At 43.8% G+C, this 14,685-nt stretch overlaps 1 protein-coding gene across 1 annotated transcript; it reads right to left on the reverse strand.

The window, feature by feature from the left end:
* Window positions 1-6,215: 6,215 nt before the first annotated feature.
* Window positions 6,216-13,287, reverse strand: EDN1 (endothelin 1). The gene is made up of 5 exons (XM_008146109.3): window positions 12,758-13,287; window positions 11,008-11,167; window positions 9,451-9,609; window positions 8,960-9,073; window positions 6,216-7,446 (listed from the first exon to the last, which is right to left on the reverse strand). The coding sequence occupies exons 1-5, from the start codon at window positions 12,819-12,821 to the stop codon at window positions 7,344-7,346; spliced, it is 600 nt and encodes a 199-aa protein (XP_008144331.2). The 5' UTR covers window positions 12,822-13,287; the 3' UTR covers window positions 6,216-7,343.
* Between the last annotated feature and the right edge of the window lie 1,398 nt (window positions 13,288-14,685).

Below are 14,685 nucleotides of genomic sequence, written 5' to 3' on the forward strand. Positions count from 1 at the left end.
CCTTGTAGACAAGGACTCCCTCAGTTGGGTGCAATGACTTGGACAGACTTGGACCTCACCTTTGGAAATCCATTCCTATGGGGGCATGAGGCCAGCCAGAGGTCTCTGTGCTCCTGACTGGTGATTTAGGGACCCAAAGGTAAGTCCAATTCCCATGCTACAGACCTTTGTCCATCAGTAGCACAGTAAAGATTTGATTCTGACACTCAAAATTCCCAGAGAATTATCAATGCCATCGCAACCATTGGCATGTTTCTATTTAGCAGTGTCTCAGGGCTGCTTTGCCTAATATTACACAATAACAGTATATAGTTTTATCAGTTATAATTTTAGTTATTCTTTAAATTATTAACTTGGTCATAATTTTACTTCTTTAATTTGAATTCTGGCATCTTCTGAGCCAGTGGTTTTCATTTTTGGGTTTACATCACTCACCTATGGAGTTTGGATGTTCAGAAGGCACTCTAGACCTACAGAATCTTTCTATTTGACAGTCGATATGTTCTTGTATATTCTAACTATATGTTTGGTATACAATATTCATGATATAGTGTCAGGATTATTACAGTTATATCTGAATATTTTTTCTCTGTAAAGATAATGTTCATCTATTTTTATAAATTAGATATAATATCCATTCTTCTTGAAAAAGGGGGAAATCACTATAGGTGAGTGATCACTCCATAGGTGAGTGATGTAAACCCAAAAATTATTACTTTATCTAAAATTTTTGCATTAACTTTCTTATCTTTGTTTTGCATGCCACATAAACAACCAAATTTCATTGCCAGTTGCATTATTCTTGCAATGAACTATTATCAGATCTTTCACTATTGAAAATTATCGGTACTCAGTTAACCCACAGCCATCTTAAGTCTTTTGTCTTCTGCAGAGCTTTTGTTTTTCTCTGATGCTTCCCTGAAAGCTCTTGCTACAGGCCAGTGTTTCATTTTCAACATAGAAATACTGTCTCAGAGACTTATAAAAGAGGACTATACCAACTACAGAGTTTGGGTACAGAGTTCTGGTGGCATCTATTGACTTTGAGATCATCCCAGTGGAGTGAGTCAGGATTTCTAGAACTCCAATTGAAAAACAGATGGGTTCATGATACTGCCAACTGCAGCTTAAGTGCAACAAGATTTAATTACATAAGACTGAATGAGCTGATGAGGAATAACTGTGGTTTTTTGTTTGAATATGGTTATCCTAATATTCCATTTTTTAATATATAAGGAAGCCCTTTCTTTTTCCTAAGATATCTATACAAGTAATCTAATAGATTCTGCTTTTGTAAACTGAAACAAAACATTTGTTAATAACTTCTTATTTTTCTTATCTGATTCCTCCAGAATTCAAAATCTGTTGTTGAGTATTTTTATTTTCATGGCAATATTTTTGTGGAGGTTCAATAAGAATCTGTCTTTCTTGTTACCATGACATAATTGAAAATATGGGTTATACAACCAAGGCTTTGCCTGGAATGTCATATTTGAGAATGATGATCATTAGTTAAATATGTCCAGAAATTTTTAAGGAACAAAAGTTGGCTTTATAGAGCTAATGCGTACAAGGCCCTCCTGGGCAAATAGGCCTGATACCTGGCATACAGATTCCCAGCCTTTCCAGTAAGAAAGGCAACTCTTGACAGGTCCATGAATCGTTGGATATTAGGGGGATCTTAGGAAGAGAGGAATGTTTCCAAATATATAGCTACTACAGGTGAAATCTGATAGCAAATACTCAGCTTGACTCCCCAACATCAAGAGACTTTTTAAAACATTCAAACTGAAATTCCTTATGAAAATTTCCAGAAAGCCAACTTAAAAGGGCCTATCTGGTAAATTACCACTTTCTATACCTTTCTAAATAACTATGTCAAATTTAATTAAAATAGCCTTATTTTAGCATCAAGAATAATCATCCTTGGAGATTATTTTTTATCAAAAGTGGGGTGCATGTAAAGAGACATTTGGTGTTTTAATGACATTTATACATCATATAGCACATCCTTACAATTTATCAGATTCTAGCCCTGTTCATTGTCTTTGAACAATTTTAGGTATATTTTTAAATTGTGAATAACTGATGCATATGCAAATTCTATCTTGTCTGGTGGTTATTTAATTGACTTGCTCCCCAACTGTGGAAAAATCAGTTTTGCTATTATCTGTAAATTGGACTGGCTCCTGTTACCTTCCCAAATTGTCAATCCTTATCAAATTTTCAATCTTTCCTGGCTCTTTAATACAACCTTTTATATTAACACTAGAGGCCCAGTGCATGAAATTCATGCACGGGGGTGGGAGGGGGAGGGGGTCTCCTCAGCCCAGCCTGCACCCTCTGGGAACTCTCGGGGGATGTCCGACTGCCAATTTAGGCCTGATCCCCGAGATTGGGCCTAAACCGACAGTCGGACATCCCTCTCACAATCCTGGACCACTGGCTCCAATTCGCTCACCTGCCTGCCTGCCTGGTCGCCCCTAACTGCCCCTCCCATGCCAGCCTGAACACCCCTAACTCTCTCCCTGCCAGCCTGGTTGCCCCTAACTGCCCCCCACTGCTGGCCAGGTTGCCCCAAACTTCTCTCTCCCTGCCAGCCTGGTTGCTCCTAACTGCACCCCCGACCCTGCCAGCCAGGTCACCCCTTACTGCCCCCCCTGCTGGCCTGATCACCCCTCACTGCCTCTGTGTGCCAGCCTGATCACTCCTAACTGTCCCCCCTACCGGCCTGGTTGCCCCTAACTGCCCCCTCCCTGCCCGTCTGGTCACTCCTAACTGCCCTCCCCCGTTGGCCTGGTCACCCCTTACTGCCCCCCACAGCTGGCCTAGTCACCCCTCACTGCCCCCCTGCTAGCCTAATCACCCCCAACTGCCCCCCTGCTGGCCTGGTCGCCTTATGCAGCCTGCTTGTCCAGTCATTTGGTCATCCCTCACTAACCCTCTGCCAGCCTGGTCATACGTAGGCAGCCTTCTTGTGAGGGTGTGAAGGTCAATTTGCATATTATCTCTTTATTATATAGGATTTCTCTTTTTCATTCTTTTCTACAGGGTCTGATCTCCCAGACCCTAAAATCACTGACTTTTTCTATCACTTCTGTACAGATGGTTCAACTGATTTTGCAGAAGATAAATTCCTTTAGAAATTATTTCTGAAACCCCAATTCACCCCACTCAGAAGGTTTATGATCACTGCTGAGTCATTTAGTGATGAATGATATTCATCTTGAACAAAAAGGTGGGCTGATAAAGTTGAACTTGATCTGAGCCCTGTGTTCCCCAAAAGCAAGGGTCAAGAAGTTCCCTTCCCCTTTTGTGTTCTAAGAAATAGCTAATCCCAAAAGACTGCCCTGCTCTTGCTTAATCCCCTCAATCCTTTCTCAACAACTTACAGAAGACCATCTCCATTCTTCTTCATGACTCCCACAAGACTCGTAGACAACTTCTTGTCTACCTGCCTCTGTAAAATCCCAGACCCCCTTCCTTTGCTTGAAATATTCTTCATTAATGAACATTTTCTTTATTGGAATACCCTGAACAAAATAATCTTCTTAATTGTCTGGTGCATTTGTCTTTCACCAAATATAGGAGGGACACCACCTATAGCCATTGTTCAGAGCAAAATGAAGCAGTTATTGGGGAGCAAACCAGTGAGCAATGTCCATAGCAGAGTAATTGGCATCTTATCAAGTTCCTGAAGAAGATATTTAAGTTGACAGGTGGTTGAGCAATTTCTATGTGTATATCAAGTGAGAGTTCTTGACATGGTGAAAGCACATTTTTGACCATGTAGCAAAAAGGGAATTGGCAGAACATTTGAGCTATAAAATGATTTCATGTTTGGTTAAGTAAAGAGACTTCCAGTGGAATTATTTCATTTTATTAAATACAAGTTTAGTTAATTTATCTAAATTTAGTCAAAATCTGTTAGAATTATTTTTCTTTTATTTTTAAAAGCATGTCCCAAAATTTCAATACCACTTGAAAATAAGAGAATTCTGTTCCATTTGCTGTTGTTGTGTTGCTTTAAGCTTTTCAATATAATTAAATTAGTTACCCTCCTAGGTTTTAGAAGGATAATTTAACTTCAGGGCCAGTGCTATCCCCTCTGTGCTGGGGAAATTTAAGGAGAAAGGGTCAGGGGTCCTGAGTTTCACTATTGCTATTTGCCTAATGAAGGGAGGAGTCTGGACAAGTCACAGTCTATCTGTTTCCTGGGCTGTCAAATAGGTATAAAAATATGGGCCCAACATCCCAAAAAGATTGTTGGCAGAGGGCGTCCAATAGGAGAAGGGATGTGAGAAGTCTATGGGAAATACAGCCCTCCACAATGATAAGCGGTTGCTGTTAAATCGTTAGAGTCTTCCTAACAGAGCTCTAGCTGAGTGTGATATCCTGTGTGCTGAGAATTCTACTTGGTATATATAATACCCTGAGTATTTCAGGAAGCCTGGGCAGGGTTACAGCCAATGGCTTCCATCACAAAAGAAGTCATTCCCTTGGGGTTGGGGGATAAAGTATCCATTAGTGGGCTCCCCTCATTTCACCAATGGTCACCACTGCCCACCCAGGATCCTCTTGTCCTTGGAGTCCTGAGATCAAAGCTCTGCCTGGCAATTAGTGTGAAGAGAGAAATCTGTCCTAAATGGGCTTCCAAAAACCACGCTTGCCTAAAAATATTGCAGGAAGTGTGACAGACTGTCCCATCAGTTCACCCCTCAAGCCGGCGTGAGCCTGGAATAATATTGAATCTTCTGTATATTTTTAAAATATTCATTTTCTGTGAACCTTTTCATTTAGGAGAGTGGCTTCATTCTTTTTCCTTTTCTTGCCAGTTACTCAAGCAGGAAACTTGGGGAAAGAGGCTTTAAAAGTCCAAATATGGTTTTTAAAGGAAGAGGAAGAAAATGTTATCACCTTTGTTCTTTCCTCAGTGGTTTCTTCCCATTACAATCCCTCTTAAAAGTATCAGACCATGTCCTCCAAGCTCAGATCTTCACTCTTATGTGCCAACACAACTTGTTTTTGGTCTCAGCCTTTCTAGAAGCTGTTAGAGAAATCCCCCACCCCCATCCCCACCCCCTTAATAGATGAGAAAACTCAAAACACAGGGGGACTGAATGGTTGCTGAGGGTGAAATAGTGGCTAAATTCAAGCCAAGTCTCTTGTCAAAATGTACAAATTGTCACAGTTTCCTCAGGAGCCACACACTGAGAAAACAGTTAGCTAGATAAAGTGAGCTTTATAAGCAATTCCCCAAAGATATTGAACTGTGTCTTTAAAAAAAAAAAGTGAAAGACGGAAACAATGCCAATAAGAATAGAAACTCTGCCCAGGACACTGACAAAGCATGAAGCACACCTGAAGGCTGTTATTTAACGTCTTTCAGATGCGTCACTGTTTGGACAACAGTGATCCCCGTGAGCTAATATTTCTTGAATGCCAGACATTCCTTCAGACTCTAGTAGAGAAGGGTGGTGAAGATTCTCATAAGCTGATCAAGCTCGATGGGCTTCGGTTGGTAACAACCATTTACAATATTACTACCCGCAATGCTCTTGCCAGGCCAGCTGAGGTGGAGTGGAGAGGAGGGTGGTGCTGGACTGCAGGAGACCTAGGATCAGCGTTTGGTTCCTATTCCTCCATAGGCATGTGTCCAGTCTGGGGCTACCATGAAGAATCAAAGGTACTCAGTGTTCCTGAATAAATAAAATCTTAATCTGTGCAAATATAAAGCCATTGAGGCAGGGGCGGAGGGGGGGGGGGAGGCTAACTTGCTCTGAGCAAGCCATTTTCTCGCAGGTGTGAAACTGTATAATTGATCATATTTGGGGAGGTCGCCTTGCCATTGCTTCCTTTAGTCCATTAATGGAGAAAGCACCTCTCACCACAACATCAGCTTAAACTGCTGGATCCTGTCTAGTAGCCTAAGCAAAGCTAATGAATTAAGTCCCCGGAGTGTTTTCAGGTGAATGGGAAACAGAAGGCTGCTACTCGGGAAAGACAGAGGGGTTAAAGCTGGGTTTGGTTTTGTTTTTACTTTAATGTGATCCAAAGGCAACTAAGTTACAGATCAAGTTCTTTTTTAAAAAATAGCTAAGACTATTTTCCTTCTAATTGTCACCTTTCTTACAAACCATCTTTAATCCTTCCCCTTCATAATTCTTACCTCTCTGGCCCACTTCTTAGGAATTTCAGAAATAACTCAAAATCAGTACAATAGAGGAAAAAATATTTATTTTCTAAAGTCATTACCTTGACAGGCAAAACAAAGCATTTTCTTAATTTCATTCAGAAATACATTTTTAAAAAAACACATAGACCAATATGGCCTGCCCGGACATATTTAACATGGTAAATATAAGGAATAAATTGTTTGAATATAAATATCTATAAAAAAATAAGTACATCAAAATTTAATCCAATCTCTTCCATTTGCCAGTTACATAAAGGAAAATAACTTTACTGCTTTAAAGCATAACCAACGTTTACTCCTCAATGTCTTTCATAAACAACCCTACACCATTGCGTTTCCAAAAATCAAGGTAAGGGAATCTTCTGATTCAATGATCTTTTTTCTTATGGATCGGAGCTAGTAGATTACCATGAAAATGTCATATCTACCACTGACGCATTAAGACAAGACTTCTATGAGGCTAGGGTTTAGCATGGAGGTATCAGAGGAGGGGATAACAGGAGGGGGGAGTTTGGGAGGCAATAATTAAAGGTGGGAAAATATTTGTGCGAGAGTGCAATATAGGTGAGGTAGATTCATATTTATGAAACACATCCTGATTTATAGTAGTAACAGTTTCAGTTTTGCGTTTTGTGAATTAAAAAATAAAGATTTTGGAGTTGTTGTTTTTTTTTTAACTTGAGCATATTTTCGATTAGTGCATTCCTTAGGCAATCTCTTCCTGGACTATGCAGTTTCTCCCTGAACGGTGCCGGGAGCCTGAGTGAGACACAAACACTTGCTTCCTACCCTCTTCAGGAACCGCACCGGAATGTGGAGTCTCCTCTCCTCCCCGTGGAGGATGCCACCATAATTTACAAGTCATCATGTCGCTCTGCTTCCTCTGAATGGTCCATTGTCACTCCAAAGGAGGACAGACAAAAGCAGTGACCAGTGATGGAAGCAAACGAAGATGGGCTGGGGGACTCCTTAACCGTTTTCGGAATGTTTAGAAGGAGGATGCTGCTCCGTGGCCAGTCTGGAGCAAGAAATGCTCTAAGTAGGAAGGATGCTTTTGCTGTGATGCAGGCCAGTGTGGAGAGAGAGCGGTCAGCCGCGCAGCACGCTGTCTCTGTGGAGGAGAAGGCTTCAGACGGGACGGCCGGAATCAGTGTGTTCGGTTGTGGGTCACTTTCTTCTCTCTGGAGAGCTTGGCTTTCAGCTTGGCAATACGGAAAGAAGTTTTGATGCTGTTGCTGATGGCCTCCAACCTATTAAGACAAGAGAAAACAAATGTGATTTTAAAAAAAATCATTCTGGGGCAAAAGAAATGTCTAAAATTAGGGTCTGGTACAAACAAATGTATTTCTGGTTTCTGAACTTCAACCACCATGGGCCCTTTGCTAACCTCAGGTGCAAATAAAGCCTGCCTTGGTGCCTAAAATGGGGAAGGGGTGCAGGGAGAAAGAGTAATGTGCTCATATCTAAAGGTAATTGGGCATTAAATACAATTTTAAAGTACAATTTTAAGGTAAGCACAGATATTCTCTTTTCTTTTTTTGTATCCCCATCCCACCCTTAGTGGGAAAAAAAATTTTAAAAGGTATACACATAGGCCCAAAGCAAATGTTAACAATTAAAACAAACTTTTTTTTTGAAGGTTTAATATTTTTTTTGTTGTTTGTTTATTTGTTTGTTTTGACAGGAGAAAGAAAGGGGGACGAGTCGCATAATATAATAGTTTATATAACAGAAACTGATAAAAAATAATTTCCAGGTCAGTTCAGAAACTGTGGTTTATGTAATCCTGGGATCTAGGGAGCATGAGTGGCCTGAGATCATAACTAGGGAAACTGCACTGGCAGGTTTGGAGTCACAGACAGCTCAGGCTGTCCCATGCCTGGTAGTAAACAACCCAGAAGCAGTTCTGACGGCCAGGCCGGTGCACAGAACACTTGGGTCATAGGACGTCTTGCCACTGGGTTTCTAGGAAAAGTTTCCACAGGCCATGAGAGGGAAGTAGAGAACATGTGACAGATACGAAAGCAAGTTTCTTCCCTCCAGGTTGCGAATTCCACAACGTTTAGGGTTTGAAAGGGTCATCACCGTGGAGCGGCTCACAGCAAGCCTATGGGGTTGCCTATCCCAGGTCCCTCTCTGCCCCAGCTCATGCCTAACGAGAAAACGAGCGAGCTTTTTGGAATGGTGTTGGCTCTCCACCAAATGTGTTCCCTTATTAAAAATAAATAAATAAACCCTCAAAACGGCATGTTCTAACTCTCACCAGCCTTGCCTAATGACTTTATTTTCCCTTTGGCCATTTGAATAACTGCTGCTGTTTGAAGAACTTGATCATACACGACACTTTGACTTGAGAGAGAGAAAGAGAGAGAGAGAGAGAGAGAGAGAGAGAGAGAGGGAGAGAGAGTGCTCTCCCGGAAATGGTTTTTAGGTTCTCAGGAAAAGTAGTAAATCTATTAACTCAGAGAGGCAAAGACTGGGTATGACCAAATGACAAAGGTGTCTCGAGATATACTTTGTTTGGAAAAATCGACCTTTAGACTGACGGGCGTGTGCTAAAGATCACCAAAGTGGGCAGCGACCTGCTTTCAAAGCCTTCAGAAAAAGAAATGAGAGGGATTCCTCTGCTCTTTTTAACCTATAGACTATAAAGATCCCCTTTGTTATTGTTTCCTAGGCCTCTCTCCAGTCAAGCTAAGAGTGGCTGGGGGAGCAGTCCATTAGCATTGGTGGTGGAACTAGTGGTTCTTAGGAGCCTCTTACCTTCTCATTTTTCTTCCTTCCACCAGCTGCTGATGAATACACTTCTTTCCAAGCGTGGAACAGTCCTTTCCTTTCTTGTGATTATCCCAGCCTTTCTCCGTAGTGTCTTGGTCCCTGTTAAAATACACACAGGGAAAGACATTTCAGCAATGGTACCTTCAGTTGTTCACAATGTCTCTGTTAATCTCTTTTTCTTAAAAAAAATTATTAAAGTATAGTTGGCATTCAGTATTATATTAGTTTCTGGTGTACAACATAGTGATTCGACATTTATAGACTTTGAGATGTGATCACCACCATGAGTCTAGTACCCATCTGTCAGTGTGCAAAGTTATTACGATATTATTGGTACTTTTTCTGTCCTATACACTACCTCCTCGTGGCTTACTTATTTTACTACTGGAAGTTTGTGCTTCTTATTTGCAGCATTATAGTAGGAAGGAGGTCAGGAGAACATAAAACTGTTTGAAAGCAAAGGTATTTCTATTCACCTGAGTTCTTTTCCTGCTTGGCAAAAATTCCAGCACTTCTTGTCTTTTTGGCTGACACATTGGCATCTGTCCCTCCGGTCTGTTGCTTTTGTAGGAAATAAATCCTTTAAGGATCGCCTGGTCCTAGGAGGGTTTCCAAGTCCATATGGAACAATTTTCCTATTATCAAAAGAGAAACAAAAGATATTAGCATGATTCATAGTTTTCAAAACACTGCATTCTATGAGGTGAACTCGTTCCATTGGAACACACGGAGCTCACCACATGCTGTTTGGTAGCAAAACTTGGGAGCATGAGGTGTGGCAAGTCAGGACCACATGTCTGTCAGGGGCCCTGAGTGTACATACCCAACCAGGAGAAACCAGTTTTTCTAATTCAATTCAATTCCATTTCTTAACAAAGTTCAATTTCTTCTCGACACAAGCAGCATTGTTTTTTGGTCCAAAATTATGACATCTCTGTTTTAGTATCTGTTTCATATTCCCTTCCTTTCCTAACATTCTATTTAGCAATAGGTATTGGGGGGAGGGGTATAGGGACTTGAAAACCATGACTCATAGACTTGGAATACCTATGTTCAATCCAGATCCTATGATAAGGCTAGAAGTGCCCTCTGAGGGGGTGGGAGGATGCCCAGGTTGGCACGTCTGCAATTTGCTGATATGCCCATAGAAGGACTCCTTGCCAGAATGCTCTCCAGTAATTTCTAATGTGCTCGTTTTGATTCTTGCTTAAGAAATGAAGTCCTCCCCTTGGAAGAATTACCCACCTCACTAAGTATTAGGCTTGTGGAGGTTTCTTTAGTTGGATTTGATTTTGGTCATCCCTTACTATACATTTATAGTCCTGCAGGCACTATAAATGTGTTTTTGTTTACGACTGCTTCTGATGGGTGAACTGCTTTTCAGGGGGAAAGGGTGGAAAGTGTCTTCTTCCCTCTGGAGGCAAGAGAGACATCTATGGACCATGTTTCTATTACTGCCTGGAAATGGGCTTTTCTAACAGCCAAGTACAGAGGAGTCAGGACTCCCGGGTTCTCAGTCTAGCACTGCCATGAACTCTTTGCTGCACAAGTGGCTTCAACGTTTTGGGTCTCCATTTTTGTACATATAAAGTGGAAGGATTGGATTATGAATCTCTTTGATCTGCCTCTTAAGTCTTTACCCTCCCATGAGAAGCCATATGATCTCAGCACCTTATTCCCTGAACCCAAGCAGGTCCCACTGAGAGAGCATTCCCCCAAGTCCCCACGCTTCAAGTCTCTCCTCAGAAATGGGTGGCAGCCTCCTGCTTGCTATCAGCTCTTTCATAGTCTTCCTGCCATGAGTAGTCTGAGCCACAGGCCTCAGAAGACCCTCCCTTCTGCTGCTCAAAACCAAGCTGCCTTGTTCTTTTCAGGAATGGAGGGGCACTGTCCCCTCCCAGGGGCCACTTGCATGTTGTCAGAAAAGCAAACTGCATGCTTTCCAGAAAAGCAACTGGAGTAACTGGGCTCCCCTCTCTGGTTAAGGCTGAGCGATGGAATGACTAGGGTTACAATGCCCTCTAGAGACTCACCCGGGAGTGTTGATCCAGATGATGTCGAGGTGGCAGAAGTAGACACACTCTTTATCCAGCAGGGAGGAGCAGGAGCAGCGCTTGGAGCGGCGGGGTGCACTGGGAGAGGGTTCCTCTCTTCCGCCGTCCGCTCCCGTGCTGAGCTCAGCACCCAAGACGGCTGGGGAGAGAAAGAGCAGGTCAGTGGGGGCGTCCCATCGGAGGCCAGGGGTGTGCTGCATCACAGGACTGACGCCAGGACCAGCAGAGCAGAGCAGACAGAGCCTACAGCCTGCCCTCAGCAGGGAACCCAGAGGGAAAGGGCTCTTTATTTATCCCCTCCTTCATATGACTTCACCTTTACCCCACTGCCTTATCGACCTCAGAGAGATTACACAAGTGCAGAAGAAACAACCACCTGCAAAGGGAGTTACCAGCCCCTTCGAAGCAACCTTCAAGGAAATGCGTAGAAATGCCGCCTGTTAGAATCTGGGTTGGCTTCTGCAGGACACTTAGTAGGACAGACAGCTCAACCTGCAGTGGCTTAAAATGGATGACAAAAAGGCTAGAACTGAATAAATCCCCTGCCTGTTCCTAGGTTTGGAGCCTCTATCCCCTGCACAATGACCTTCTGTTTAGGGGCGTACCCACCACTTCACATGTGTGTAGGGCAGAGAGTGGCCCGGGTGGTATATACCCTTTGAAATTAGGTGGAGGTCAAGAACTTTGGGGGGATGATTGGAGGCAAAGAAGAGAAATCCGCTCTTCGTATTCATTCCAGGCGGTCACCTCCACAGAAACCACTGACCTAAGGTGACGCTGAGCAGCGGCTCAGGGGACCCAGCCAAGGTTCTGGGGATGTTGAATTCAGAGTCCCCAGGGCAGCGGGCATGTGTGGGATCACCGCCTCCCCCTCCCGCTGCAGCACCGGCTCTTCTTCCTGACGAGTTAGCCGTGCAGCTTATCTGCCCAATTTTGTACATTTCACATGATCAGACACATTCCAGGATTTTCATTCCTTTGACATCCTTTCTCTTTAGTCAGGGTCATGAAAAGACAAAACAAGTGCATTGACCCTAGAAGGGGGACTGGGCAGATGCACACGTTCTATCTAAATCTGTAAGCAGACAAGACTTATCCCAGCTCCCCTCCCAGGACAGGTGAACAAAACTGAAGATAGAGCTCACACTGTTCTGGGTGCCAAAAATCTGCCAAAAGAAACCTACAGTCAATAATGACAAACTTTAAAGAAAACATCTGCTTCTCCCTGAAACCGCCTAGGGGGGGTTATTCAACAGACTGTTCTGCAGGTGATTTTACTGCTCAAATATTGCTTGAATGGCTTGAATAAAATTCCTTGGCTTCAAGCTGAAATGTTTAAATATTTTGCAGATTAACACACTAATAAAACAGCATTTGAATAAGATACCCATTCCTATGCGTCCTATTACCTGTATGAACACATACATTGCAAATACACATTTGGCTAGATTATATCTTGTCTTTATGTTTCTTGAATTCATTGTTAAAAGCCAAGTAAGTACACCGTGCAATAACAATCATGTCATTTAAATGCTACAGGAGCAATTGTGTTCAATAGTGGACTTTTTTTCCCACTAGAAAATTTAAGTAGCTTTGGATAATAATTCCCAGAGACTTGATATCTGAGCTACAGAAATAAAAAGAAGGGGGGGAAACAGAAGCAAGGGAAGCATTAAGGTGGATAAGAAGAATTCGCATTCAGAGATATACAAGGCAACGCCGCGCCTACCTGTTCCTGGAGCTCCTTGGAAAGCCACAAACAGCAGAGAGAGAATCACGGGGAAACAATCCATTCTGAAAGCAATCAGAATTCCCTGCAAACTAAACCCAAAGTAGAAACGAGGAGAAGCAGCTTCAGGTCCCTTAAAGCGCTTCTGGTTGTTCTGCTCTCGAAGCGGCCCGATCCGTCAGCCTCGGCGCTCGCTCCTCGGCGGGGAGAAACGGAGTTTCTGCCGGGAGGGAGGCGGCGGGAGCGGTCCGAGGGCGCGCGCAGCCGGCGGCGTCGGGGGCAGCAGCGGAGACGGAGGACCCTCGCGGCGCTCGCTCGCTCGCCCCAGCAGATGCAGGAGCGCGTCTGGCTTGGGACAGCTCTCCGCCGGCTTTTTATACCGAACCCCTATAGAGTGGGGGTAAACAGCTCTGACTTTATTCCAGCCCCAGACAATGTTATTGTGTTATTAGTCACCAACAGGCAACGTGCGGCCGGAGATAAGGCCAGGCTCTAAAGGAAATCACTGCTGACTTCAGAGGCAGACGCCCGCCCGCCGTCTGACAATTCGGGGGCAGGGCTAAGAAAAAGAAAATACCCATTGGAGACCTCTGGTAAACCTGCCCGTGCAGCGCTGCAGTCTGCTTCCCCTTCAGCTGCCAGCCCCGGAGTTCAAGACTCACAAGAGGGACTCCAGAAAAGTCATGCCATTGGTATGAAAAGTATGAGTGCGTTTAAATAGATGGTATTGTGTGCGGGGAATTTTTCCTGAATTGTTGTTCACTTCATTTCCCTTTTACGTCCCTCCGATTGCTTCGTGTTGATCAAACAAGGGAGCGCTCTCCCTAGTCACCTCCCCCCGCTGGGGGACACATTATTTAGGAGATACCCAACTTTTTTCTCCTTCTCCACGCCCCTCCTCTAGGTCCTTTTTGTTGAACTTCTTTGCCGTCCACGGTGAAAAAGGTCATCGCAAGGAAAGGAAGCTTTAAAAAAAAAAAAAAAAAATAGAGCCCTTTCAGGTCATACCCAATTCTTTCAGTATTAGCGGTGAGAAACCCCACAAGGGTTTTCTGTGCCCACCTTTCTCTCCCGCAGGGAACACCCGCGTTCAACACTGATTTTAAGAAATAGCAGAAGAGGAACGCCAGGGGGAGACGAAGAGCAAGGGGCTGATGTTGTCTGGGGGCAGAAAATAAAAGCCTTGGCTTCCAAATAACAGAAGGAGGTGGGAGCTGCGGCAGCGCAAGGAATGGCGCCTCACACAGGAAAGGGGTGTCCCTCAGAACATGCCATGTGCTCCCTGCACGGGGACACCTTTCCTGGGATTCTTCCTTTGCCTTCTTCATGTAGGGCAAAGGGTGTTCTCCGTCAGGGCTCTCGGTAAATACGCGATTTGGGTGGTGTTGGGAAGGAGAAATGGGATGCTGCTGAATAAGGGGATCCGGTAAAGCCTCACGTTTAACAATGCATTTACATTATCAAAGCAATTTCCTGCCTGTTTAACCTTGAAATACACCCTCCCCGCCCCCCAGGTACCCACAGGGCAATTATTGAAGAGGTGACAACATCCTGCAATGTATAAATCAAAACATAAATGTAAGACACTGGTATTGTCAATTAGCCCCATTTTTCAAATAACGAAACTGAGGCACCCAGAATTCCCCTGCTCCACCAACTCCCCCACAGTGCACTGCGAAGGCCGATGGGATGAACTCAGAGCATCTTCTCTGCATGGGAAAGGAGGAGTCCACATCCAGCACTTAGGGACTCCATCAGATAGACGCTTCCTCCATGTCCTCATCCTTTTCACTCCAAGGTCCTCACCTGCGGAGGGGGAAGTGGGGGGGATTCAAATGTGGACCCATTTCCGATACTCACGAGGAACCCAAGGATGGTTTCTTCCTCCTTCTCCCTGCCTGCCCTTCACCTCTAGAATCAAAAGGACA

This window comes from Eptesicus fuscus, chromosome 9 (genome assembly GCF_027574615.1).
Source record: "Eptesicus fuscus isolate TK198812 chromosome 9, DD_ASM_mEF_20220401, whole genome shotgun sequence".
Classification (NCBI taxonomy): Eukaryota; Metazoa; Chordata; class Mammalia; order Chiroptera; family Vespertilionidae; genus Eptesicus; species Eptesicus fuscus.